General features: G+C 36.5%; 4 protein-coding genes across 5 annotated transcripts; 2 read left to right on the forward strand and 2 right to left on the reverse strand.

Moving 5' to 3' along the window:
* Nucleotides 1–465: 465 nt before the first annotated feature.
* Nucleotides 466–3708, reverse strand: LOC119067166 (trypsin-1-like). 2 transcript variants are annotated; one of them, XM_037169969.1, is made up of 7 exons: nt 3144–3708; nt 2347–2509; nt 2074–2279; nt 1790–1994; nt 823–885; nt 727–752; nt 466–652 (listed from the first exon to the last, which is right to left on the reverse strand). In XM_037169969.1, the coding sequence occupies exons 1-7, from the start codon at nt 3355–3357 to the stop codon at nt 558–560; spliced, it is 972 nt and encodes a 323-aa protein (XP_037025864.1). In that variant the 5' UTR covers nt 3358–3708; the 3' UTR covers nt 466–557. The 2 variants fall into 2 exon arrangements, with proteins under 2 accessions (XP_037025864.1, XP_037025862.1); XM_037169967.1 differs by having other exon boundaries at nt 823–881; nt 1786–1994; nt 3144–3706.
* Nucleotides 3709–7774: 4066 nt separating this feature from the next.
* On the forward strand, nt 7775–10692 carry LOC119067197 (cyclin-dependent kinase-like 4). The gene is made up of 10 exons (XM_037170028.1): nt 7775–7967; nt 8633–8819; nt 8882–9001; nt 9131–9237; nt 9300–9358; nt 9696–9806; nt 9926–10065; nt 10211–10306; nt 10367–10495; nt 10574–10692. Exons 1-10 carry the CDS (start codon nt 7909–7911, stop codon nt 10676–10678), a joined length of 1113 nt encoding a protein of 370 aa, XP_037025923.1. The 5' UTR covers nt 7775–7908; the 3' UTR covers nt 10679–10692.
* A 4911-nt stretch (nt 10693–15603) lies between these two features.
* On the reverse strand, nt 15604–20101 carry LOC119067259 (uncharacterized protein YdcI). The gene is made up of 11 exons (XM_037170136.1): nt 19617–20101; nt 19329–19551; nt 19119–19272; nt 18678–18910; nt 17532–17727; nt 17325–17469; nt 16972–17254; nt 16716–16915; nt 16456–16645; nt 16037–16394; nt 15604–15977 (listed from the first exon to the last, which is right to left on the reverse strand). The coding sequence occupies exons 1-11, from the start codon at nt 19879–19881 to the stop codon at nt 15663–15665; spliced, it is 2562 nt and encodes an 853-aa protein (XP_037026031.1). The 5' UTR covers nt 19882–20101; the 3' UTR covers nt 15604–15662.
* A 520-nt stretch (nt 20102–20621) lies between these two features.
* Nucleotides 20622–25956, forward strand: LOC119067260 (dolichyl-diphosphooligosaccharide--protein glycosyltransferase subunit STT3B). Its single transcript, XM_037170137.1, has 8 exons — nt 20622–20957; nt 21019–21237; nt 21494–22493; nt 22557–22694; nt 23923–23984; nt 24046–24516; nt 24596–24794; nt 24852–25956. Exons 1-8 carry the CDS (start codon nt 20800–20802, stop codon nt 24921–24923), a joined length of 2319 nt encoding a protein of 772 aa, XP_037026032.1. The 5' UTR covers nt 20622–20799; the 3' UTR covers nt 24924–25956.
* The last annotated feature ends 2040 nt before the right edge of the window (nt 25957–27996 follow it).

Genomic DNA, 27996 nt, shown 5'->3' on the forward strand with positions numbered 1-27996 from the left:
ATAGACAAAAAAATTTGTCAAATTTTTTATCAGAAGTTTTTCTTCCAATCAATCAAAATTGACGATTTTCTGTAACAACTAATTTGACAACTGGACATTTTTTTAAAAATAAAATCGGAGCCCAAGTCACGTAGTCAACAATAAACTAGCCCTTTCGGAAATTCACCAAAACTACTTAGAATTCAATTGAAGTGTTGCAGGTCACGTAAAATGCCTTATTCGTATTCATGAACACTATTGCATTTAATTTATGTTCAACTGTTGTATTAGACGCATTTTTACGTTAGAATTGAAAATGTTCTTTCATTCTGTTGTAAGTCAAGTAAAAATGTGAATTTATTTTTACCGCCGCGGATTCTTACTCGTAGTTCTATTATGTGTTTATTATAATCGTAAATAAATTTCAAAATTACCATGATATGACTGACTTACCTTCTCACAAATCAGTTTGAGAAAATTGTCCACTTTTCCACTGTTATCAATTTTCGATTGAAATTTATTTCTAAATTAATTTCTTTCACTTACAAAATGTCTATAAGTTAAACAAACAATCTGTGTTAATCTTTACAGAAACATCCGTCTTTGGAATTCTCTTTAATCCAGTCTAAATATCGCGTTACTCTAGTATAGACTCCAGGATATGAAGGTCGTGCTAATGAAAAAAGGAAAAAAAGAAATTTTTCATTAAAGCTATACAGACGGCAAAACTGATAAATATGCACTTACCACAGCCATTACCCCACGAAACAACACTATCAGAAAAAAATTGAATTTTTTTTTAATTCCGCAAAAGAAAATTGGGAAAATGTAAATCATAATTACCCAATCAATTCATATCGTTTGTCCAGCCTTTGTGCAATAAGTGGTCCACCTGAGTCCCCCTGGTTTAAGTAAAGAAAATCGATATTAATTGCACAATAAAATGAACCACAATTTTCAATAAAAGAAAGTTCGTTAAGTTCGATAAGAACAATGTTAAATCTTTAGATTTAACTTATAAATATTACTGACAAGTTGTAAACTCAGGTAAATCAACCCTCTGAAGTTCCCGTTCTATTATTGAAACAATATTTTCGGGGACTTTATCAGATTTCTTAAATCTGTCTTTAATTTCACTGCAATTCGTTTCTCGAGGTCGAGGGAGAAAATATCGGGGAATTCAAGAACATGTCTTCGTAATAACAATTCCATATTCTCCTTCATTGTAAATTTTAGAGTCGATTCGATATACACGTTCGACTGTAGAGAGTGGATAGGGTCATGCAACATGAGATTTTAATTAAAAATTACTATTCTATTCTTCGACGGCTTGACTTCTTTTATTCTTCTGTTTTTCTAATTAATTTTTATTATCTTCATATCTGAATGGTTTTTACCACACTTTTTTTTACAATGGAAACGCAAACGTGCACACGAATCGTTTGAACGTAAATGAGTTTTACAAGAAAACTGTAATTTTTTAGCATGGGTGTTAGGTTCATCGGAATAAACTGGATCGCTTGTTAATAGGTTAATTAATCTTATTCAAGTAATTTACAGTCTGTAACTTTGATTCAGTTGCATGAGAAATGTGAGTATTCAATGCTCCATACTATATATCACAAACATCTCTCAAATAAACGAGACCAACTAATTGAATTTTAACAGTAAGACATGTTTAACAGGAAGCATTAACATACTCTAAGTGCACATTTCATTGTACCGGTGCCGGATGTTGCAAATCGACAACACAATGCATTTGAAACTTTATAATAAAATTTGATTTCGAATTTTCGAGTGAATTACCTGGCACGAATCTTTTTTTCCGACCCCTGGATAGCCTGCGCACAACATATTTTCGGTGATCATTTTATCGGTGTAGTTGGTGTCTTTGACGCAGAGATCATTTGAAAGTACGGGTACTTCAACTTCTTGTAGTATGCATGATGGTTTCCCATCCTCTTTTAGTGTACCCCAACCGGTTGCAACAGCATTTATGTTTAAATACAGATTGTCTGTGTTATTTGAAAATTAAAACTTTTTTGTTTAATCATTTTGTCAATTAATATACATGACAGCAACGACAGTGCGTACCTGAATTTTCAGGTAAACAAATTGGCCGTATAAAATCCGTAATGGGCACTCTGTCGTTCAATCGTAACATCGCAATGTCATTGTCAAAGTTAGTGAAACTAAACTGTTGAGCTATTGCTCGCAGGACAAATCGCGTTTCCGGTCGAGATGAATCATTGCATCTGTCATGTTCGCCGAATGTGACTTTTATCATAAACCACATGAAGCTGCAAAATTTGATAGGATTAACAACCCGATTCTGGAAATTGATTCGGTCACAATTGACTTACTAACCCTTTGACGCAATGGGCAGCTGTTACGACATATCGATCATTGATGAGCATACCACCACAATAGAATCGATTGAAATAGCTTAAACGGGCCATCCATGGAAACTCATTGATACCAGCTGCCTGACCTCCAACAATTCGAGTTGCATCGTTTCGTTCACCACAACCTTTGAAATACAACGGGTACAATATTCCACTTAATTTTCCGTGATTAGAAAAAAAAATATTTCGAAAATCTACACCCAGGGTGGTGCATTCAGCAGTTTTTATTCGAAATTCTGTCACTTTGATTTACGTTAGCATTTTGAAATATTAATGCTGAACGTCGCAAAGAGTGTTAAAACTCGAAAACTTTTCACACCTTGGAAAAGTCGAAGAGGACACATAGTCTTCGTACCCAAGCTACCCTGACAGTTAACATAGAAATTGAAAAAACCTATATTCACTTGGGAATCATAAATGGTATTCAGTGCAGCGTTCTCCACATGGACACTTGATGCCAGTGGTGCCCATAGGGTGAGAAAAATTTGGCGCCTGAAAAAAGGACTGAAGACTGGCGCCCAAAATTTATTTATTTTACAAGGTGCCCATGGTGGTAGAGGCAGTTCTAAGATAAGGTGTAGTGATTTATGGTGCACATGGTGTATTACTGATTCAATCCATCAACACGTTTCTTTTAATATACATTTTTAATGGACAAGACTATGGCAGAACAAGGTAGATGCGTTAGCATGTTTCAGATAGATCATCTAGACCGTGTTCTGTGACAAATGTGTGGACAACATCACGAATTTGACTTACTGCAATTGCACGGGCTTGGCGGTGTATCGTGTGCTGGAGCTCGATTAGTGTTCCCGAAAATGCCGAAAAAATTCTTCATGTAGCCACTGTCATTGTTCACTTCTTTCGGTTGCGCAAAATACGCATCGTACTTTCCAGCTGTAGCCGAATATCCGGATATACCAATGAGTACCGTCGAGAATATAGCAAGAACCGCTGCAATGATGTAGTTCATCGTTGCAGATGCTTGAATCAACTACTTACAGTTGACAATGTATAATGCAGCTCGAGTGGCTTAATATTTAAATATGAACACAGAACATATATATGGTAAACCGAGAAAAGATTTATTTTTTCCGATTCAATATTTAAAACAAAAACAAAACAAAAAAAACAAAAATCCCAAAATTTATATAAATATTTGGGTGCACTTTCACGAAGCACTGAATCCCAACTAATTAAGACGATAGAAGATTGGCTCAAAAAAATTTATTGGAATTTATTTTGCCAACATATGAAAAATGTTAATGTAGACACACTCGCGAAGCAAACAATTTTAAACGCACAACTCGTTAACCAGTCTGAAAGGCCACTGATCGCTAGTTAAATCTTCAGGTATGTAAAGATTTTTATATTTATTATATTTATACATAATAGTAAGGTTCGTCTGCTGTGTGTTGTACACATATATTTATTTATATATAAATACAGAAAATGTACTACATACATGCATAAAGCCCGAACCGAACCTTACTATTAAAAATGCTGGAGAATAATTTATTTACTTTTTTTATAAAGAACGTAAGGGAGAACAATATGGAAAAGATAATATAAAATGTAATTGTTATATTAGAGTCTTCTTCGTTTACTTTAATTATAACTGAAATCATTCGTTACTCGTTAGAGTTGTGATGCTCATTGAATATGTTAGAACATTGTTTTTAAATGTATAATACAGCTCGAGTACATATTGATATCTTCGATGCACTTACATCGTGCTGAGAGCAATTGAAGGGACCATACTATGCAGTTAATGAACAGAACTAATTGACCATTTGTACCGGTATGTTGTTGATTTCGATCAAATTGTTATAATAAAAGTGCCATTCATTGTTTCAATTAATATATTGTTGATGATTGATTGCATTTTGTGTAGCTCGAACAGACTTTTAACCAGTACCGCAATTAATGCAAAATCCGTTGTTTCTCGGCCCAATCGCACGACAAAGTCCTAACTAAACTTCTACCGCTAGTAGAATTTACTTGCCGTTATACATATTTCAAACGGATTTTAACACAAAATTGATTATTCATATAACTTTTGATGAAGAAAATCGTTTCCAACTGTATAATCTAAAGGTATAAAGAACCGGGGCGATAATCCACCTCAAATGACAGATAATTCATATCGATTCAAAGAAATTTTCAAATTATTATGCATTTACTACGGTCCAGAGAGAATGCAAATATAATGTATGCGAAGATAGCGAGACAAATCCATGTATCGTGAGTAATAACCGGTAAATTTGTAAGAATTTTCTATTGAAAGCCTACACAGTACTGGTTTTTTCTGATGAGCTTCAGTAGCATTTGAATATTTTTTATGGGATAGGGATATGTTGCCTCAGATAGTTAGAATTCAGCATCGAATTTTGCATTTCTTTTAACGGTGTGCTTATTTGACTGCGCGGGCGAATAGCCAATCCAGAGAAGACTATTTGACCGCGCGGTTTTGTAGACTATATTTGATCGCGTCTCTCGTGAAATCATTTGAAAAATTGTTCTTTTAAGCTATGTTCCATTTTGCTAGGCATTTACAGGTACGAAAACGAAAATGAAAGAAAAAAGAGAAGAGGAGAAGAACATTTTGAGTGAATAGAATGGTTATTTGTGTACCTGTTTTGGACGATTGATTTTAGGCAATTTCGCGGAATGCTTCGGGGCCGAAAATGAAAGCAATTTTTCGAATTTTCTCGGGTTTCCGGCCCTCTGCATGAAAACTCACATGTGCACCTGTTTGGGACGGTTGATTTAAGGCACTTTCGCTTGTCCGCGAAATTGCCTAAAATCAATCGCCCAAAACAGGTACACAAATGACTATTGAAAAATTGTTGTTTCAATAATTTCGTAAAATATCATCTTTTTACCCGATTTTCGTTGAGGCGGGACATTTTCACATTGCTATAGGTCTATAGTCTATATCGATAATTTCAACTGTCGAACAGAATAAATCGCAAAAAAAATGTTTCTAAAGGTCGCTTTGTGTGAATCGATGGTATTTGCTTGTTTTACATTCAGATGCAATAACTTTATATTACAGCTTAGTTGTCAATTTTTATAAATTTTATGAAGTAAATCATACACCGAGGCGTTTCAGGAAAATTTTCCATTATAAACTTGATTTATTGTGAATCTAGATTCTTTCCGTTCAGGAAACATTTTGAGGTTAGAAAATGTATTCTTCGTTTGTAAAGCCTTAGCAAAAAACTATCTGGATAGGCAAAATGTCACGCTTACAGGAATAGTCTTTTAATGTGTTTCAGAATGAAAAGGCGTAACTCCTAAATCCTAAATCATTTCCATCAATTAAATTTCAGTTGTAGCACGAATGAAGTGAGTGCCTAAAGTCATACGTCTACAATATCTACGAATATTTTTAACGCAAAAGGACCAACGAGAAAAACTCTGCAACTTTGTCCCGTGGCATGAAAAAGTACCATGGGGACCCGTGTGTAGATGAATTAATAAGTGCATTATAGCACGACAGAGTAAAGTTAACCTCGTACATACCAATTTTGCTTAACCTGAGACGAAAAGCTCAGGGGCGCAAATTGCAAGAACCGAATTTCTGTACACAGAAAACCAAAACAAGACTCCTTTTCACATTTATTGAACTTCAAAGAAACATCCTTCGGAGAAACATCCCTTGGAACTACTAGCAAAGCTATAGCTCTTCCCTTTCCCGCACATCACGTAAAGTGGCAAGGAAGAAAAAGAAAAGCTTTTTCGACCTCGAGAACTAGCGGCGGTCACAGGTCAGAGTGGACTGACCATCTTCAGTTGCTTCCGCTAGCCTCTTACACAAGACAGCAGCAAAACTTTCCATAAACAAGTGTAGCATAGTTTGCATGGAGACACTGCCATCTGCTGATGGAAAATTTGGGGAAATCGCGGAAAGCTGCTAAGAAATCACCAAAAAATGCAGCAAAGCAATAAAAAGAATTGAGCCTGAGCAAAAGTAAAAGTAAAAAATTAAAAAAAATCATGCGCCGTACTCACGATTCTTACGTCACCAACCGTTTAATCCGCCCATTTTCACGATTCATCCATCCAGCGAAAAATGCACAATCACCGGCAAACAGCAACAACAACGAAACAACGAAACGGAAAAACAATGCGAAAATCTCGCGAAAAAACTTCGATTGAAGTCAATTTAACTGAAAATGTTTTTTAGCCTTCTGTGTAGCAACAATACTGAACAAAATCAGTAGAAGAAAATCTCGTAGTGAGTGGAGTAGGGCCTCAAGCTACACTAATTGGCCCGAAATATCGGATGACGAATCTCTATTTACAGAGAATGACTCGCCACGCCAGCACTCAATCTGCAAAGATCAACCAGTTGTCTTCAATGCACGCACACAGCCGTTGAAATTCAATATGCAGGTTTATTTTACTCTGCCGTGATTATAGAGCTGAAACGTTTGTATTTTTAAATTTGTTCTCGTCAATCAAAGATTCATGGAGCTACCGTAGGAGATTATGTGTGATTGTTGGAAATGGTATCACAGACTCAAACTGGTATCTTAAGCAACATACCAAATACTATTTTCACACAACTTCCACCGTAGTGTATACGATGGATGATTGTGTATTGGTGTTAAGATATAAGCCGGCTTTGAAGGAAATGAAAAAACTGGTAGCTGGTCTTCTATAGTAAAGTATCTTTAAAATTACCTTTCAATACATACCTTGTGTGTAATTAGACATCTACTATTTCTACCGCTAGTAGCAAGTACAGTGTGCTTAGTACACACTATCAGTATTTTTTTTCAATTTCGATTTGAAGCATATATTGATAGATCTCTCCCATAATTTCTTTAAAGGTAAACTACTTTCATCTGACCTTATCAGCCCCAGAGTCTGTAAGTCTGAGATGTATGTCGTTTCTGTCAAACAGATGACATTGTCATCATTCAGCAGTTGTAATCAACCTGCATATTGCTAATGCTTTGTCAACAATGCGGTTTTAAATGAATCGTCAAAAATTGGTGTAGTTGTAAGTCATATTGTCCTTCACAGAAGGTCGCATTTCAATTATAAATTCTAAGTTGAAGGAAGTCTAGATTCACAGCACCCATCTAGAAATTATTAAAATACGAAAGTATGAAATTGACCACCTTCAGGTAGCATGTCATAATTTATAATAATATTGTACTGAGATGGTACTCCAACAGTGTATTAGGGTATGTGGCTGAACGTTTAATTTGTCATAAAAATTTTCTCCGAAAATCTATTTGAATTATTAATTCGATCAACAACGACAACCTCACCTACTACACCCTTCATCGCCGGATTATTTTTCGTTACCCGATAAAAATATCGTTTTATTTAACGACACACCATAAAAACAATCATTTCCCCTCAAAAAACAACAAAACAATAACTCTCGACGGTAAATCACCAGCCAACCGAAAAAAAAAGAGAAAAATATTTGTTTGCTTCAACACGTTTTTATTTTGCCAAATTGTAAAGTTTATTTCGTTTAAGTTTTCCGTTTTATTATTATATGGACAAATGGTTTGGACAAAAACGTCTGTGGCTTTTTGGTAACCATATGCCAAGAAGGTAAATTTAAAGTTAAGAAGGCTCATCGCAGAACGAGAATATGAGTTTACCCAGTGGTTTTCGTTTTTCTGTTTGGGATATGTTTCATTTGTGTTATTTTAAAATCGATAAATCATCGGAATGTGAAGGTTAATAAGGGTAGAGGAATCGGATTATTATTCTCGATTTTGTGAAAAGCTGAAGCTCTACATTAGGTCTAAAATTTGTAACTGAAAATTGCATTCAATTTCCCAGAAGACTGAAATGTTTTGAATTATAAAATCAGACTCGAACCTAACGAAATGTTCATGGTTTACATTCACCCAAATAAAATTGTTTATTTGTGTTTCTTTGTTTGTTTGAAAAATTCCGTGAAACATATACAGTTCAACGAATGTAAACAGTAAAAAGAAGCTTGAAAAGCCAATATTTTCCCTTCGATATCAAAAGTGAAGTCAGAAAAGTTTTTATTTTTTGATCTTCATGCACTCTGCGATTTTCCTAAAATCAGATGGCTCAAGATACCCACTTAAACCCTTCAAGCTGTTTCTTGTGAAGTTAATTTTAGCTGACAAAGCTTTCCACTTAAATTCGTTTGTAACTCAATTTTCGTCATCAATTGCTTAGCCATAAAAAATTAATCGTTTAGAAAGGAATTTCCATAAATTTTCTTGATTATTTTGAAGACCTCGCGGCTCTGGGCAGATGGATCGCTTCGAAAAACTTAGTCGCTTAGGTGAAGGTTCATATGGTGTGGTGTACAAATGCCGAGACCGAGACACTGGAGATTTGGTAGCTGTAAAACGATTTGTTGAGTCTGAAGACGATCCGGCAATTCGGAAGATAGCTTTGAGAGAAATTAGGCTCTTAAAGGTAATGTATTTACTGAAAAATTGACTGCTTTTACATTTCCAATTATCTGAATATCCGAACAGAATCTTCAGCATCCGAATATTGTCAGTCTTTTGGAAGTGTTCCGAAAAAAGCGACGTTTACACTTAGTGTTTGAGTTTTGTGAACATACAGTGCTTCATGAATTGGATCGATATCCAAAGGTCAGTTTATTGTTGTACCTATGTAATTAATTACTTTGTGTTTTTTTTAAGTTACGCTCTTTTCGGTGTAAACAAAGGCAAAATGCTTATCACGCGCATATTGAAATATTAATTTTCCATCGATAACAGGGTTGCCCAGACAATTTAATTAAACAAATACTGTATCAAACACTGCAGGGTGTGGATTATTGTCATGCTCAAGGATGCCTACACCGTGATATTAAGCCAGAAAATATGTGAGTCCATTCAATTTCTCGTATTCTCATCTCGAATAAAGAAAATTTCATCTTTGCATCAGACTTATAACTGCACAAGGACATGTTAAACTGTGTGACTTTGGTTTCGCAAGAATGTTAAGTAAGTACAAAAGGCTATTTTAACATTTTACTGGTGGCAAGCGTATCGCAATATGATCGTTGAGTGTGTTACTTCTTTGGTTCGAGGTTCAAGGTATCATCTAACTTAGTGTCTGATGACAAATCTTGTACTTTATTAGCTTCAACAAACATTTTTCTATATGAAAGATGTAAAACACTAGGTGCTAGGTCAGATAAAGAGATAAATATTGGGACGGCTAAAGTTGGAAAGAAAATTGTTAGAAATGCTTCGAGAGCAAAAGTTTTGCTGCAAAGCCTCGAATTTTGACCTTCATATTTCCTATGGAAAGCGATAAAAAATAAATTTTAAATTCTAGGTCCTGGTGAAAACTATACCGATTATGTAGCGACTAGATGGTATCGATCGCCAGAGTTACTTGTAGGCGATACACAATATGGTACTCCGGTTGACGTGTGGGCGATTGGATGTAATTATAATATTTTCATGAAGATTTTAATTTTCTTTGAAGTAGCCTGATTTGCCAGACAGACAGATTTTATTGTACTTTTGTGTTCGACTTTAAAAAAACGAACTTTCTCACTGTAGGTCTTTTCGCTGAACTTTTAAGAGGTGAAGCTCTATGGCCTGGAAGAAGTGACGTTGATCAACTGTACTTAATACGGAAAACACTTGGTGAACTGTTACCAAGACATTTGATGATATTCAACCAAAATGAATATTTTAGGGTAAATGTTTAGTTCATCTTCTAACAAGCCTTTATATGTTATGTCAGCGAAAGGGTGGCCTTGGTTTTCTAATACATAATGACGTAACATATAAACGGTCCGTAAAAGGTGAACAATAGTAATCTCAAATTATGATTGTCTACAGGGAGTAACTTTACCTGTTCCTGCAACAATAGAACCGCTCGAAAGTAAGCTACCTGAAAAAGTGCTGCAGAATTTGGCAACAACCGACTTCTTAAAAGTAATAATCAAAACTATCGACGATTCCATATGCTTTAAACTTGCACGATTTAATTTTCAGAAATGTCTCGACAAGGACCCAATGAAGCGGTGGTCTTGTGAACGCCTAATTGGCCATCCGTATTTTGAAGACTACATTCAGAGTCAAAGTAAAGCAGATGTACCTGGTCTATCACGAACAAAGTCTAAGGTGAATACTGAATACTCATTGGAACGCAATGGTGTGCAACTAAAATTGATTTTTGTTTTTATTTTTTACAATTTTTAGCAATCAAATATGTCGTTGCCATTACTTTCGTCAACGACCGAAGCAACAAAAACGTCTTTGAAAATTCAAAATATTCCGTCTGAACATCATTTTCCTACGATTTAGAGCAATAACAGCAAAACATAAAAATGAAGTTGATGATTACGGTTCGAAAGTGACTATATAGTTTGTCGATGTTATGAAATTTTAACTCACAAATTACAGTGAAGCGCCAACTGAACGTTTAGCTATAATGTTAGGTAGCACTATGGTCTCGATATCAAACAAAATATTCAAATTACAGACATTGTCAACCAAATTTGTGTATAAATTTGCTTCAGCTGTTTTACCAGCTGGTGAACCGATCCAATTACACTGTGTGTGACGATGAAACCCGTATAAACACGAGAAATCGGTGTGTCTGTATCAGTGGACCAGCTGGTGAAACAGTTAAAACAAACAAAATCAGTTGACATTAACTGTACCTTTGATTTTAACAAGCTACGGACGGCTATCAGCTGTCTTATGTTGTTAAAAGCATTTTTAAAAATATTAAGTAAAAAATTTGAAATCAATCTCTTGAAAATACTTAAATTAAATGAAGTAATGACATGCTGATATGATTGCCGTCTGGGAAGGGTTAAGTAAATTGGTAACTTGATGTATTTTAAATAGATAACTACGATAGAGGTGCGTCGATATTTATATATAAAAAGAGTTATGAAACGGGCGGTGAATATTGACATACTACAAATGAGGTTTCCATAATACGAACGAAGTGATATTGTTATTTGACTAAAAATACGAACCAAGAAAATGGTAAAATTATGCGACCGAATTGCAAGATACTTCTTTGGCGCAGATAAGTTCAAACATCGTTCTTTCAATATCATTCAAATTTACCTACTTTTCTCCGTCTTTCCTTTTTATCTGTCCCTGGAAATGTATTGCCAAATTTTCATGTATATTTTCAGCCGACTTGTACGGGTTTTACAATGTTTCCATTGCATTTACCCTTTGCTTCACTGTAAAGTACTTTCTAAAAAAAATAATTGCGACTGCAAGGCTGCAGAGACTAGCGAATTATTTTCCTTTTATACCTCAAATAGTACGATTTTTTTCTTGTTTTAATGTAAAGGAAAATATATTTCAGCGATACGGGGTCATTCAAATAGTGTGTATAGTCCTGTAGGGTACTATTATATGAACACTAGAAAGTGGTACACACTAAATATCGTAGAGTGTACGGAGAGGAATCGAAAGATTGTTCGTATGCGCACTTATTTGGGTGATTCTATAACAAAGTATGGTGTCTATGGGTACGTGGGTAGTCAAAATGTTTAATTTTTTCAAATTTTTTCAAATTATTTTAGATATTAAATGTAATTAAATGTAAATGTAATAAAGGGTTGTTATCGTAAGACGTACACTTATACCATTTTTTGAACAGTTTTGGACGTCGCATGTAACGGAAGGTAGAGTTCACGCCGTAAGTGTGCCTAAAATTTGAATTTTAAGTGAACGATTCGATGAAAAAGTGAACCAAAAAATACATTTCAACGCTTCATTGAATGAAAATGACGCTACGTTAAAAAGACCTCCGCACTTTCCATTTTGAATTTCGACCGCACTTACGGCGTCAGTTATACGAATAGCATTAAAGAGCAAACAATGAACTTGTCGAATCTTTTGGTATGGAACACTTTTTCGATTTTAACAGAGCAGATCGGTTTATAGACCGAGAGTCTGTATGCATAAGAAAAGCATTTCTTCTGCGGCTTTTGTACATTGTAGAAGAAAATTTTCGGGAATTTAATTCCACTAAATAAAGTATTAAATTTTCATTAAAAGAAGATCTACCTATAGTGTATAGTGAAGGACAAGTCGAGGGGCAAACCACTCAAAAGAGTTGCAAATGAGTTGCAAATAGTTGCAAAGAGTTGCACGCGAAAAAAAGAGTTGCATCGGAGTTGCACGCGAAAAAAAGAGTTGCACCGGAGTTGCACGCTCAAAATGAGTTGCAAAAGAGTTGCATTCGAGAATAAAAAACGAGTTGCACTTCTTCCGCTAAATAATAAATGTTATTCAAACGATTACTTGAACTACAAATAGTGAACACTGTTATACTCTTCAATGAGTATATAGAAGAGAAATGGGCAAGGCAGGTTTAGTCCCAAACACACCGAGAAAAGAGAGAAAATAGAAAGTTATTCAACAAGTCTTGATATGTAAATGTCCATTTGTATGTAAAATTTGTATGTAAATTTGTATGTAAAAGTCCAGTTTACTAGGAATAAAGCAGTTCATTTAAGTGAGCTCGATGAGGGCACACTATTTTGTACATTCTCTTTCACCACTGCAAAATTCTTTGATCAAATCAACGGACATCAAGAAAAAGATTTTCGAGCGACAGCTGTCAGACTGTCAAATTTTTTTACAGTGCCAAAATTTATATGATACACTGTCGGCTTTAAGTGCTCTATTGAGAGTATTGCTCATGCTTGAAGTGCCTTGAATATATGCCCGTTTTTGGCAAAAATACAAAAAATCAAGATGAGAAAAATTGAATTTGAATGCCCGCCCATTGATTTTGCATTCCACATCGTTGAAATCAATGGGATTTGCCGATAATTAACCGATAATCCTTGTAAATTTTACCCTTGTCGGTTCCATTGAATATTTTTGTCGCTCCTCAGGAACATCGATGTCGGCATTTTACAATATCTCTATTAGGAGCGTTTAATGTTTGGTAGATGCTATTTGCACCCGGGTGCAAATAGTCATATAAAGACTATTTGCACCCGGGTGCAATTAGTCATATAAAGACTATTTGCACCCGGGTGCAAATAGTCATATAAACACTATTTGTACCCGGGTGCAAATAGTCATATAAACACTATTTGTACCCAACTATATCAAAATCCAAGGAAATTACGTTTTTTTTATATGGAAACTATTAGAAAAAGCTGCCGTTTAAGTTAAAAGTAACAATGGAAGTACTTAGTGAATGAAAATTGTATTTTTATTTATCAAAAATACAAAAAGAAAGAATTTCAGTGTGGAAAAGTACAAAAAAAATTAGATTCTGCAAGATTTGCAAAAGAATGTCACATTTACTTGTTTTGCTGCAGCGGCAGTAATATCAGTACATAACAAATGGAACCAATCGAGGCAAGTACACAGCACATTACCTGAAATGTGTAGATAAACAAGAAAATTCAAAGCACTGCCGATGGTTTTGTACTGATACGATAATCTGTAGTAGAACAGAACTTTGTTTTTGAAGTAGATACATTTTGGATAAGGTTCAGACTCAATATCTGAGCTGCGATCTAGTGTGTTCGGACCCATTCGTAAAAGGAAAAATCTAATTGCTAAAGTCCAACAGAGTATTTTCGTTCCTATTCGTAAAGGGATTAATCTAATTGCTAAAGTCCATCACAGTATGTTCGGACCCATTCGTAAAAGGAAAAATCTAATTGCTGAAGTCTATCGCAGTATGTTCGGACCCATTCGTAAAAGGAAAATTCTAATTACTAAAGTCCAACAGAGTATTTTCGTTCCTATTCGTAAAAGGATGAATCTAATTGCTAAAGTCCATCACAGTATGTTCGGACCCATTCGTAAAAGGAAAAATCTAATTGCTGAAGTCTATCGCAGTATGTTCGGACCCATTCGTAAAAGGAAAAATCTAATTGCTGAAAACTACCGCAGTATGTTCGAACTCATTCGTAAAAGGAAGAATCTAATTACTAAAGTCCAACAGAGTATTTTCGTTCCTATTCGTAAAAGGATGAATCTAATTGCTAAAGTCCAACAGAGTATTTTCGTTCCTAATTGTAAAAGGATGAATCTAATATTGCTAAAGTCCATCACACTATTTTCCTATTCGTAAAAGGACGAATCTAATTGCTAAACTCCATCACAGTATGTTCGAACTCATTCGAAAAAGGATGAATCTAATTTCTAAAGTCCATCACAGTATTTTCGTTCCCATTCGTGAAAGGAAGAATCTGATTGCTAAAGTCCAACAGAGTATGTTCGAACTCATTCGAAAAAGGATGAATCTAATTTCTAAAGTCCATCACAGTATTTTCGTTCCCATTCGTGAAAGGAAGAATCTGATTGCTAAAGTCCAACAGAGTATGTTCGAACTCATTCGAAAAAGGATGAACCTAATTTCTAAAGTCCATCACAGTATTTTCGTTCCCATTCGTGAAAGGAAGAATCTGATTGCTAAAGTCCAACAAGGTATGTTCGAACTCATTCGTAAAAGGAAGAATCTAATTACTAAAGTCCATCAGACTATTTTCGTTCCGATTCGTAAAAGGAAGAATCTAACTGCTAAAGTCCAACAGAGTATGTTCGCTCCTAGTAAAACGGTCACTTTTTTCTTATTTTTCCATAACAAAAGCGGGATTATGTTGGAGTTGGCTGCAAATAGTGTTTATATGACTATTTGCACCCGGGTGCAAATAGTCACTTCGTTAATGTTTTTCCATTTTTTTTGGTTTTTAAAAAAGGTTGTTGATTTTCTTAACATTTTTTGGATGAAAACAAGTTAAATACGAAAAGAGTTGCACAGAAAAAGAGTTGCAAAGAGTTGCACGTGAAAAAAAAAGAGTTGCATCGGAGTTGCAAATGAGTTGCAAATCGAGTGGTTTGCCCCTCGGGACAAGTAAATATTTCGAATTTTCCATTTGTTGTGACTTGACTAGAAATGCAATTCTTATGTTTAATTCGTCAATTGGCACCACATAAAAGCAATGTGGATTTACTGATATCGGTAACGGCTGATACTTATACTTTCTCGTTGGGGTTGTGCTAGCGCTCAAAACGAAAATTAGTCAAACCAATAATTTACCTAACATTTTACCATGTCTTTGAGAACTGAATAGTATTTGGCATTACATACTTACCGACTACCGAACTGGATCGACTGCAATAAAGCCAACCTCCTAGATGAACTGGTGATTCGTAATTGGAGTCAATCAAAGTCCACTTTCGTTCACCATGACCGTTTAAGTCGAATGCAAGTACAAATATCACAGTGCAGTTTCTTCATATCATTTAATTCAAATGATGATCGATCACACATTAAACTCATGGATCACAAAACTTGTGTTAATTTCAAATTGATACGACCTCTATCTGCATCCACTTTCAACACGATACATTCGACTCTGTCCCCTATACGAGGCGCCATACGCTGCAATTGACTGGAATGTATCAATGCATCTCTCCCAACGCCAATGTCAACGAAACAACCGAAATGAGTGACATTTGTTACAGCACCACTTACGGTCGCGTTGACGGCCAGATCGGAGAGTTTGGTTAGACCTTGTTTGAACAGTGGTTCCTTACGAAAATCTTCTCTGTAATCACGGAATCGTTCTCGTTCCAGCGCTTCTATCACGCCCTCAATCTGAAAATGAGAAACTTTGGAGAATTTTCTTTTGTTGAAATATTTCCACTTTCTCGTACTCTTTCTTTCGGCTTCTTGAACTCCTTTGCCAATTGTTCGCTGGAATTCTTTTGCATGAATTCCTTGATCTTGGCAATAAATGGACCCGTTCCAATGTCCTCTTTCTTCACACCACATTTGCACATAATTCGCTCAGCAAGAATGTAACTTTCTGGATGAATCCACGTTGAGTCCAGCAAGTCTACGACGTCGTCTTCCGTAGTCGGTTCAATTCGAAGAAAACCAGCACACTGCTCGAATGTTTTGCTGCCAATTAACTTCACCTTTTTCAATTCTTCTCGAGATTTGAATGGTCCATTCTCCATACGATGTTTGAAGATGTTTTCTGCTCGAGATTCTGTTAGGCCTGCGACATGTCTGCAAAAATCAAGGATTAGACGTGTACGATGGTTATTAGTTAGTGCATAGTATGATCTACCTCAGTAAGGTCACACTCGACGTGTTAACATTCACTCCAACGAAACTAACACATTCTGTTACGACCTCGTCTAAAGACTCGCTTAGATGGCGTTCATTGATATCATGCTGGTACATACCCACACCTAGATGTTTTGCTTCAACTTTGACCAATTCACTGAGAGGATCGGCCAATCGTCTAGCAACTGAAACTGGATTATAATTTGTTGCGGTGAAATGGGAAACACGTAAATTAAAAATGGAAAATAACTGAAATCTTACCGGCACTGATGACATTGACATCCAAATCCGGAAATTCTTTTTTCGCCAGATCGCTGCAGGAGTATATTGAAGTGCCTTGTTCATTGATGATACTGTATCGAATGCGTTTCGAATCGAGAATTCCCTTATCGAAGAGATCGGATATCCATTTTTCCGTTTCACGACATGCGGTGCCGTTGCCAAGAGCAATAGTCGTGCAGCTAAGAACGACTTGTATAAGCGGTTTTGAATTGTGAATTATAAGAAAAAATCTTACCCGTGCTTACGCATCATGATCGCTAACATGTGACCGTAATTTAAGCTTTGATTGGTTTTGGTATGTGGATAAATGACATCCGTATCTAACACCTCATTACACTCGGATATCAGCGCAATTTTACAGCCATTTGTAAAACCGGGATCGATTCCAAGAATTCGTTGACCTTTCAGCGGCCCGGTAAGCAGTAATTGCTTCAAATTGGTGGCAAATACATCAATTGAAGCTTTTTCCGCTGACTTGGTTAACTCTTTTCGAACACGACGAGTAATCAACGGTTGTACTGGAAGAGCAGGAACAATTTTATGTTAAAATGGAAATTGAATTTTTACGTGCGAGGTAACATTACGCACGTTTTTTCGAAATGTATTCGTTGAACGACTGACTCAGCACTTGTTCACGATCTGAATATGAAACGTCTTTGTTATACTTTTTGTACAGAAAATTGTAGAGGGCGGTTTTACAGCGATCCGGTATATCTACGGTCACTTTCAAGATCTGAAAAAGTTTCTTGTGAGAATTTCACCGAAGCGAATCACCCCAAAATCAATCACACGTACCTTCTGACTCTCTCCACGATTGATAGCAAGTGTTTGATGGGGCTTTATCATTTGAGTGGTTGTGTGGAAATCGTAATAAGTCTCAAATTTACCATCGTTTTGATCGGCATTTTGAGAGGATTTTTTGCCATCATTTTTGGACGACTTTGACTGCTTTATTTGTGTTGAATTTATGCGAATCGTGTTCACTTTGAGTCTAAGAAAAGGAAAGTGAGTTAAACAGCCTTTTCCTTTTCGTGGTCAAAAATAAATCAAATCAAAATGCTGAAAAAAAACCCAGCTAGAGCTTTTAATGCACAACCGAGACTATTGCGTGAATCGGATCGGGCTAGAAAATGAGATAAGTGTTTCGGCTACACATCTGTTCTCGACAGCGACGATAAAAATAAGCCTTTGGTTGATATTGTTTTTTATAAGGCATGAGCATGAGCAAATAACAGCAGTTTTCTCTCCTGTATGGCGAATACCATCATCTGATTGGTTCAAGCTCTCTGACGTCGATTATTGTTTGATTGGCTTGTTTACCCTATTCCAATCTCTGCACTTGTCTTATATCAAAATGTCTGCAGAAACTGTTACAGATGTTGTAACAATCACCATGTGATACTTTGAACAAACGAAGTACCAGATTTAATGATTATATTGCGGAACGTTGGTCGTTAGTATACGGTTAACTATACGTGAGAAGAACAGCGAGCGGGCTATTTCCGAAAGTTCTATGAATTGAACCCTCTCATTCGAACGGGCCAGGCCATTCGGGTCGAGAACCTTGTCAAAATAAAAATTTAAAAATTTGGAAGCACGGACGTAATGTACTATTACAACAAAGTTGACTCATTACCGCACAATGAATTACATTAAAAATATCACTAGAACAATGCTACTGCTCAAACAAACTTTTACTTGACGATAGCTTTCATTTGACAGTAGCAATGGAAACTGGAAATAGATAAGTTGTTGCTTGAATCATTAGTTAATGTCAAATTATCAAATTGTCAAATTAATCCGATGTAAAAAAAAAGGAAAATTATTTTCTTGATGTCCCTAACAAGAAAGCCTCAGATTTGCAAACTGCTGACACCTTACAAAGTCCTCCAAATAAAATCATCCTACGAAAAACTACACTTTCCTTTACAAGACACTTACAATCGTCTAATCTCCTCCAGCACGTCCACATCCTTGTTGATGATAGTCAATATGATGTTCTTGAGGCCTTCACGAACGGATTGCACATCATCCAATCCGTTGGCAGCATTCACAAAATCACTTAACTTCACAACGCCTCGTCCGTACAAAATCTGTTCAGCCGGATCGAGTAGACCTTTGGATTTAGCCTTTTCGGATAGGGACGTCTTGCTTGCTGTTTTGAATGGTTCATACTGGGATGGATAGAAAAGCAGTGATGTTACTTGTCGGTCGACAACTAATAGATGTTGACGAACAACTACGAGCGAACTAAAGGTTAGCCTCAAGATTACAAGTCAAGGTGAGTGTTGTTGCAAGGGAACGGATTCCGAGATCACATTTGCATTTACAATTAGTTTCTTGTCTCCTCTACACAAAACATTTTCTGGTAGATCTACATACCAGATGATCCAATTCATCGGAAGACTTAACAGCCAATATGTTTCGATGCAGTTCATCGCTCAGTGTATTCGCTTTTTCCAATTTAGTGATCACACTTTCCTGCTTAACTTTCAGCTTCAACAGTTGATTGTAAGTGGCCTTAATGTCTCTCATTCTAGAAGTGAATCAGTGAATAAAATGCACAGAAATTGATTGGTTATGATGCCCTACATGTCCGGTGTAATGTTTCCAATCAATTCCTTGCGATACCGACATATGAACGGTATCGTATTGTCTTCCCGGAACAGTTGTACAATGTTATTCATCGTGTGTGGGGATGTGTTGTACGTTTCCGACAGTAGGTCAGCTTCGTTCCACGTTGGTAATAAGGGTTTCTCAACTGGAACATCTCTGTCGGAAGGTTGGACCTTCGTTTGCGATGTTTCAGTAGAATCTACCAAATTAAAATCGTTTTCTCAAGAGGAATTATGGCTTTTCAGTCGTTTGATGTATACTGACCCGTTGCTTTCAATTTACTCGACTTAGTAGTGGTTTTCGATTCGGCTTTCGTTTTGCGAACCTTCTTTGTAGCAACCTCATCATTTTCATCCGAACTGCTAGCTCTGTCTTCAGCCGGCTTTCGTTTAGGCCGCAACACTCTCGCTGATTTGGTGGTTGGTTTCGTCGCTGTGTTTGTTTTGCGAACTCTTTTTGCAGGAACATTGTCAGTTTCGTCAGAGCTGACATCCTTATCCTTATCCAACTTTCGTTTCGACGGCGGCATTTTTGTCGATCACACAGTTAATTGTTTTTTACAAGACAAACAAATTTGAAAACAAGCAGAGACAGTAAACCGGACAAAAAATTGATTTTAACTGACGTTTGAATTAGATGGCGGGTTCGTAGTGGTTTACAATGGTAAGTTGAAACAACCAACGGCAACACGGGCAATACACCGTAAAAATATTCAGCTTCTACAGAAACTTCATGAGCTATAGAAGGTATAATATGAATTCCAATGAGTATAATGAAACGCGTTCGATGGCTTCGCCCAAATTTCAATTGTGCTTGTCCATAGGTTACTAGAATGCAAATCCATTTGGTTACTTTTGATTGAACGTCCGACCGTTAGAGAAACACTGACACTGACATTTCATAACTCACTCATATTTTGCGGAAAGTAGACACCGTAGATAGAAGGTAACATAAATTGACTCAACACCTTAGTTCGAAATTCCACAAAGTACCAGACTCGCTCATCCGAGAGAAAACAGAGATCCTCACAAAAATAAATTAGTCCTCGAGAAGATCCGCGATAAACTTTCGTCACTTATCAAATTTAAGACTTGAATTCAAAGACTTGAAATAGCCAGTGTAACGACAAACTCTTCAGTGAAAGTTTAACATTCTCATATTACAAACAATCAATTCGCTAATAATTGAAGGAATCAAATTTTCGCGCCTTAAAGCATTACATAGATGTCCCGCTCCTACCGCTCCCAGCGAAATATTTTTTCTTTTGAAGTTTCTTGATTGATTTGTAAACTAACAGATGGCAGAAAGGCAATGACGTGTCTTCTCTTCTATATGTGATTTTTTTCTCCAGCCGGAACGTGGTAGTTTCAATGTATTTCTGAAGCACTTTCGAATGAAAAATACGTGATTGACCGTTTCACCGGTTAGATTCATCAATAAAACAATCATGAACAAATCAACGAAATCGTTGATAAATCGCAAAACGGCGGGCTACTCATCCTTGATAACATTTGCGGTATTGTTGTTGGCATGGATTTCTGGATTTTCGTCCAGACTGTTTGCCGTGATCCGATTCGAAAGCATAATTCATGAATTTGATCCTTGGTAAGTGACATTGTCGGGACAATTTTGCTTCGGGTTTCATTCAAATTATTGATCTGATCAGGTTCAATTACCGAGCTACGGCTTATATGGTACAACATGGATTTTATGACTTTCTGAATTGGTTCGATGAACGGGCTTGGTATCCATTAGGAAGAATTGTCGGTGGTACTGTGTACCCCGGATTGATGATTACGTCGGGCGGTATACATTGGTTATTACATACGTTAAACATTCCTGTCCATATTCGCGACATTTGCGTGTTCTTAGCACCAATTTTTAGGTGAGTTGTAATGTTTGGACCTGTTTTTGTATGGGTTTTTTTCGATCACATCTCAAGCTGTCATTCGCCGGCTTTGGAGACAAATATTTTTTTTAAACAAAAGTCTGTGTTGATTTAAGTGGCTTTCATTTGAGATGTGTGTTTTAGATGTAATTTCATTTTTTTTGTCTGTATTTTTGTTGCATTGTACGTATTATACGCCTCATCCGGACAAGTGATTCAATTTACGTTTTTTTCTTCTTAACTTTGATTACAGTGGTTTAACAGCAATCTCAACATATTTCCTTACAAAAGAGTTATGGTCGCCAGGTGCCGGCCTATTTGCAGCAAGTTTCATTGCCATTGTACCCGGTTACATAAGTCGATCGGTGGCTGGCTCGTACGACAATGAAGGTATCGCTATATTCGCCCTACAATTCACTTACTATCTGTGGGTGAAATCCGTCAAAACCGGATCGGTATTCTGGGCAGCTATGGCAGCTCTGTCCTACTTTTACATGGTATCCGCCTGGGGTGGCTATGTGTTCATCATCAATTTGATACCGTTGCATGTATTCGTATTGTTGCTGATGGGTCGCTATTCAGCCCGATTGTTCACCAGCTACACAACATTTTACATTCTGGGACTGTTGCTGTCCATGCAGATTCCATTCGTTGGATTCCAGCCGATTCGCACAAGTGAACATATGGCTGCGTCCGGTGTTTTTGTCCTTCTGCTAGCGGTGGCATTCCTGAAGCATCTACAGACGATTCTGTCGAAGCAAGAGTTCAAAAAGTTATTTATCATTGGCGGTTTGGTGTCCGCAGGAGTTGTATTTCTGGCCGTAGTGTTGCTGACTATTAGCGGTGTCGTTGCACCGTGGAGTGGTCGATTCTATTCGCTTTGGGATACTGGCTATGCAAAAATTCACATTCCAATTATCGCTTCGGTGTCCGAACATCAGCCCACCACCTGGTTCTCGTTCTTCTTCGACTTGCACATATTGGTGTGCACATTCCCGGTCGGACTGTGGTATTGCATCAAGAAGGTGAATGATGAACGAGTGTTTGTCATTTTGTACGCAATATCGGCGGTATACTTTGCCGGTGTCATGGTACGATTGATGTTGACATTGACTCCAGTCGTTTGCATTTTGAGTGGTGTTGCATTTTCGGGATTGTTGGAAGTGTTTTTGAAGGAGGACAACCAACCGGATCGCATTCAAAACGAAGAAACGGAAGACTTGGAGAAGAAGAATATGTACGACAAACCAGTGGTAATTTTACTGTAGCAAATGGCATGTTGTACCGATTCTAATCTAACCAATTTAATCATTCAGAATCCAACAAAAACAAAATTGCGACCAAAGACCGATCAACAATCAAACGATTCGACTGGCATCGGATCAACGCTGAAAAGCATTGTAAATGTTGCAATTCTAATGCTGCTAATGATGTTTGCTGTGCATTGCACTTGGGTACGTGTTCAATTTGATTCGTTTTTAAAATCACATATTGTGGAGAGCGATTGTCACGCATTTATTCCCCTCATCAATTCACCGAACGATTAAATTAACGTTTTCATACTCAACAACGAATGATACACCAACGAGTCGGCGAAAGATAACATTCTCGGTGCGCTACACGTATAATATATAATGCGTTCGGTTAGAATTATAGTTTTCACTTATCTCTCCATTTTTTATAATGTTTGGGAAATGTTTTTCGAAAATTATGTCAATGTAGCTGACGACAAATGTAATGAGTTTGTGTCGATAATTACAGTTAGATTACTACCTGTCATCGGACGGAATGGAAATTATTTTTTTTTGAAAGAAAATTTAGCTCGGCGGTTAGTTGTAAAACGGTTGTATCAACCTCGGACACTGTTCTAGAGACTACTAGGCTTTGTGTATCGTTTGTATCACCTTCAATTCGTAGCGGGGTGAAGCAGCGGCAATTTCTCTTCATGACAAGGTAATCGTAATTGCGAGATTAAATCGTAGATGGGCGAAATCAGTCGAGTGCGTGCGGAGATTGTGACTCGTGACACTTGGAGGGTCCTCAAGGCCCTCTGAGCACATCGTCCCGAATCATCAAACGAAAAGTAGTTATTTAAACAGGAAATGAAAGTTCTTGGAGGACATGAATGACGAAGAAAATTTTTATGAAAATCGGTTCATTCGATCATGATTCCTGCGAGTGAGTTTAAGTTGATCGACTCGGTCCCAGGATGTTCAATAGTTTCGATTTTAATTTTATGGCTTCCCGTCTTATCTTGTAAAGTATAACTTGACGGAAATTTTGTGTTACCCAAGTAGGTGTCTATGACCTTTGTCTGGTAGTTTAAAAATTTTCACTTTTCACTGTATCTCCTGTATGGTACATTATATGCGTTACGACCTGTGGTCTTTGGACAGATTCTACTATAGTATGTATGCATGTCTCAGTAGATACGTTGTTTCTCTCGATATGAACAAAAATCAAAATTTATCTACGCTAACTACGCTAACCAGTAGTATTTGAGACTGAGCCAAATTCGAATTTCAGGATGAGCCTCGTGATGGCTAGTATCGAATAATTTCGGTTGTTGTCAAGGACTGAATTGAGTGTGATATTGATCAACAATGATGTCTTCCTGGTCAATTTGATTTACCAAACATTTTGTGTGTAAAACTAACTTAACGAAAATAACTTTCCTTTCAGGTTACCAGCAACGCCTATTCGAGTCCATCAATCGTATTGGCTTTCTATAATGGTGCTGACGGGTAAGGGAACAAAGTGTTTGTTCTGAGTCCAAAGAACTTTTCTAAATTCTCTCTACAATAGAACACGCAACATTCTGGACGATTTCCGTGAAGCCTACTATTGGCTGTCTCAAAACACTGCTGATGATGCTCGAATAATGTCGTGGTGGGATTATGGATATCAGATAGCCGGAATGGCGAATCGGACAACGCTAGTGGACAATAACACTTGGAACAATAGTCATATAGCGCTGGTGGGGAAGGCAATGTCTTCCCCGGAAGATAAGGCTTACGAAATTATGACGTCGTTGGATGTTGACTATGTACTTGTGATATTCGGCGGTGTGATTGGTTATTCGGGTGATGACATTAACAAATTCTTGTGGATGGTCCGTATTGCCGAGGGTGAACATCCAAAGGACATCCGGGAAAGTGACTTTTTCACAGACAAAGGAGAGTTTCGCGTCGATGCCGAGGGTGCACCGGCGCTACTGAACTGTTTGATGTACAAATTGAGTTACTATCAGTTCGGTGAGCTGAAATTAGATTACAGGTAACGTTACCGACTCTGCCACCGACGACCTGAATCGATTTTTTTTTTTAACACTTGTGAATTCTGTGTGCTCTGTCAGGGGTCCACCGGGCTTCGATCGAACTCGGAACGCTGTCATTGGAAATAAAAATTTCGATTTAACATATTTGGAGGAGGCATACACATCGGAACATTGGCTGGTTCGAATTTATAGAGTTAAGAAACCACATGAATTCAATCGACCAGCTATCAAACCCGATGAGCGAACAGTCCAGTCGAATTACTTTGCATCGAAGAAGGTTGGTTTCGAATGTTTTGCGATCGTACCGTATTTTCAATTTTGATTTTCGTTTCAGACAACCAAACGGAAGAAGGGAGTCATCAAGAACAAACCCGTGATTGTGAAGGGAAAACGACCAATCAAATAACCAGAACATAGTCCCGACTCACACCTCAGCATTTAAGTCTAAATAGAAAAGAAAATGTTTTGCCAAAAAAAAGAGAAAGAAAGAAAGCGAAAATCGTAAATTGAAACAAGAACCACATGCACACACATACACTTAACAACAACTTCAACAACAAATAAAAATTAAAGAAAATCTCACCATTGAATCAATGTTACAACAATAAATCCAACAGCAACAATTACTGAGACACGAAAGAAGTTAATTTATAATGTGGCCTTAAATGAAATTACATTTTTCCATTCGACATTTTTTAATTGAAATTTGGAATGTGAAATTGATAAGGGAACACCATTTATAAATTAAAAGAAAAGAATAAAAAAAACGACGAAAATTTTAATCCAAAAACGAAAAATAGGGACATTGACCACACACACACACACACTGACACAATTCGATGAAATTTTCTTTCTTTAGGTTCGAGTTTTTTTTAAGTACGAAAGTAAGTACGGAAAGAAAAACCAAATTTTCTTTCTCGATTTGTCTTGTGAAACACACCACTTACCACTTGATTTAAAAAAAAATGTTTTTGCCTTTTTTCCACACACATACACAAGAAAAACAACGTCACATTCAAACGAAAAATTAAAAAAATTAAAAAGATTTGAACACAAAAAATGTTTCATGGAGCAGGGGAAGCAATTAAATTGAATTCGGATTTACAGCCCCATATAAGGGATGTTTCCGTTTTTTTTTGTTTTTTATTTTAAGAAAAAAAAAAAGAAGAAATTACGAGTGTCGATTGTTCAATTTTTATATTTTCTTATTTAATTGTAAATTGATTGAACCTCCCCCAATTTTAAAGTACAAAATTTCGTATTTTAATTGAAAAATCGAAAAAAAATGATTTGAATTGATTGAACAACCAAACAATTTTAAACTTTAAAGTCAATGAATGTTGTTGTTTTTGGTCCATTTATGATTTTTTTTTTTGTTGCATAAGAACAATTTTGAAACTGAATAAAGTAAGTCTATCACAAAAGACTGATTGAATGAACTTTATGGCGCAATGTTGTTTCATTTCAACCAGCAAGGTCCATTTGTGATTCACTAGGCAACACGTTTTTTTTTAGTTAGGTTTTGTCAGTTGAGCTACCCCCATCTTAGACCAAACACTACACACTCACTCACTACACAAACATTTCTCGGATGATTTTCTGTTCTGCAAAGCCTACAACATTACCAAGAATTTATCACGTTGCCGGTTATTGCGACTTGTCAACTTTAGGCACGCCGGGAAGTGCTAAGGGAGTCGAGGAATACCTCCAAATAAATTTCTAAAAATCAAACATTTGACTTTTGATTTTTAGAAATTTATTTGGAGGTATTCCTCGACTCCCTTAGCACTTTCCGGCGTCCCTAAAGGGCCTGCTCGCGCATTATCCCCTACGTGTTAAGCCCACTTGAGCAAAAATCGAAACATTTTCTAGATGAATTTTTGAATTTTCAAGTTCAAGATTCAATTTTTCATAGTCGGCGAATTTTGACGACTCACCAAAAAGATTTTTCGACAAACTTCGTCCGGACTTTATTTTTTTCTGTAGCACTCGAATCTAATTAGTAGAATAGGACTAATACAGCTAACAAAAATCCAATTGAAATTTTTTTGTAGAGGTCGAAATAGGTAGGAGACCAAAAGCTCGAAAATTTCGCTTCTATGAGTTGTCGCAAGTTGTAAATGAATTAAGAAAAAAAAATCAATCGATTTTTGACATCTCGGGATGATAAGAATTTTTTGTGTACTACGCCAATTTCGATCCTATATCCATCGCACACCCCTATTAACTGTTACTGACCGCAACTCGATACATTTTTTCGGTTTCAGTCAGTTTTTAAAAAATTGTAAGACCCACTCACCTTTTAAAGAACTCACGGTGCACCATCGCTTTTCGACGAAAAAACTGTTTACTGAAGAGGAAAGAATTGTGTCCAGAATGAAATTGACATAGTCATCACCTTTCAATTTCTGATTTTGACTAAAGGGAAAATTGAAGACCATTTAGAATTTTTTTGAAGCGAAATGTTAGAGACGTGATGCTTATAAAAATCTATCAAATCGTCAGATCACCTAAATTAATTCATTTGACATTTCACATAAAAATACATTCAAAACAGAAATTAGATAAATGTAAAAAATGTCAATCTTAGTGGAGGAAACCCATTTCAAACATCGAATGCTATCTATTAAGAATTTGGAGAGACCATGATTTAATATAAACTTCTGTAAACGGTAATCTCATCTGTAATCTGGGTAATCTGTTACTTCTTTTGTTTCATGTATCCCTTAGACTTGATGCCAAACAACCAAATCTTTTACTTCACTTTTTTTTAACTTGTCGGGTTCCCATCGGAATACAAATTTTGTTTGTATTGTATTCTTTTACTTATAAACACTTTCTAATAAGGCATCTAGCAGGGCAGTTCAATAGTCTACTATTATTTTGCTGTACATACATTTTACATTCTTATGCACGGTATAAAATATTTTTCTAACGCATGCTCACCTCCGGCTCGAGCTGGAAACCTCTTATTCGCTAAAAAAGCCTTTTAGCATAAGTTAGGAACAACGTTTTTCCTAAACGACAGTGGAAATACGCAACAAAGTCGCGATATTTTAACACTAGTTAGGAAAAGTGAATTTTTCGTCACTGTTTGTGACAGTAATAATGCACTTACTGTGCACAAGCTTGTGTGGTTACTACACAAGCCTTCGGCTCGTTCCGCAATGCGTACACTTTACAAAAAAAAAAAAAAACTTACAAGCAAGGACGTAATGTACTATCGTATCCCAACCTTCACTGTCATTTAAATTTTTACAAAAATTCTGTCACTCGCACCATGCTTAAAAAGATCAAGATTTTAACAATCACAATTATATCGATCCCAAATAATATAGATTACCTGATAGCAATTTAAATATTTTCATGTGTTACAGCAACAGACAGTTGATAATCTATGCCAAAATTTCCCAAAGCCGATATTGAGTAAGTGCAATCGTTTTTAAACCATTTTTGCTCACCAAATATTAGCAAACACA

This window comes from Bradysia coprophila (genome assembly GCF_014529535.1).
Source record: "Bradysia coprophila strain Holo2 chromosome X unlocalized genomic scaffold, BU_Bcop_v1 contig_12, whole genome shotgun sequence".
Classification (NCBI taxonomy): Eukaryota; Metazoa; Arthropoda; class Insecta; order Diptera; family Sciaridae; genus Bradysia; species Bradysia coprophila.

What these genes read in the sequence shown, in the direction of transcription:
- LOC119067260 (XM_037170137.1), top strand. Translation starts at nt 20,800, where the DNA reads ATGAACAAATCAACGAAATCGTTGATAAATCGCAAAACGGCGGGCTAC. An exon ending in TTCTATAATGGTGCTGACGG is followed by an intron (nt 23,985 to 24,045) that starts GTAAGGGAACAA and finishes TCTCTACAATAG; the next exon opens with AACACGCAACATTCTGGACG. An exon ending in GAGCTGAAATTAGATTACAG is followed by an intron (nt 24,517 to 24,595) that starts GTAACGTTACCG and finishes GTGCTCTGTCAG; the next exon opens with GGGTCCACCGGGCTTCGATC.
- LOC119067166 (XM_037169969.1), bottom strand. Translation starts at nt 3,357, where the DNA reads ATGAACTACATCATTGCAGCGGTTCTTGCTATATTCTCGACGGTACTC. An exon ending in TTGTTTACCTGAAAATTCAG is followed by an intron (nt 1,995 to 2,073) that starts GTACGCACTGTC and finishes CAAATAACACAG; the next exon opens with ACAATCTGTATTTAAACATA. An exon ending in GTCGGAAAAAAAGATTCGTG is followed by an intron (nt 886 to 1,789) that starts CCAGGTAATTCA and finishes TCTTTACTTAAA; the next exon opens with CCAGGGGGACTCAGGTGGAC.
- LOC119067259 (XM_037170136.1), bottom strand. Translation starts at nt 19,881, where the DNA reads ATGCCGCCGTCGAAACGAAAGTTGGATAAGGATAAGGATGTCAGCTCT. An exon ending in CGAATACATTTCGAAAAAAC is followed by an intron (nt 17,255 to 17,324) that starts GTGCGTAATGTT and finishes CTGCTCTTCCAG; the next exon opens with TACAACCGTTGATTACTCGT. An exon ending in TCGAGTGTGACCTTACTGAG is followed by an intron (nt 16,395 to 16,455) that starts GTAGATCATACT and finishes TGATTTTTGCAG; the next exon opens with ACATGTCGCAGGCCTAACAG.
- LOC119067197 (XM_037170028.1), top strand. Translation starts at nt 7,909, where the DNA reads ATGGACAAATGGTTTGGACAAAAACGTCTGTGGCTTTTTGGTAACCAT. An exon ending in GAGAAATTAGGCTCTTAAAG is followed by an intron (nt 8,820 to 8,881) that starts GTAATGTATTTA and finishes ATATCCGAACAG; the next exon opens with AATCTTCAGCATCCGAATAT. An exon ending in GATATTAAGCCAGAAAATAT is followed by an intron (nt 9,238 to 9,299) that starts GTGAGTCCATTC and finishes TCTTTGCATCAG; the next exon opens with ACTTATAACTGCACAAGGAC.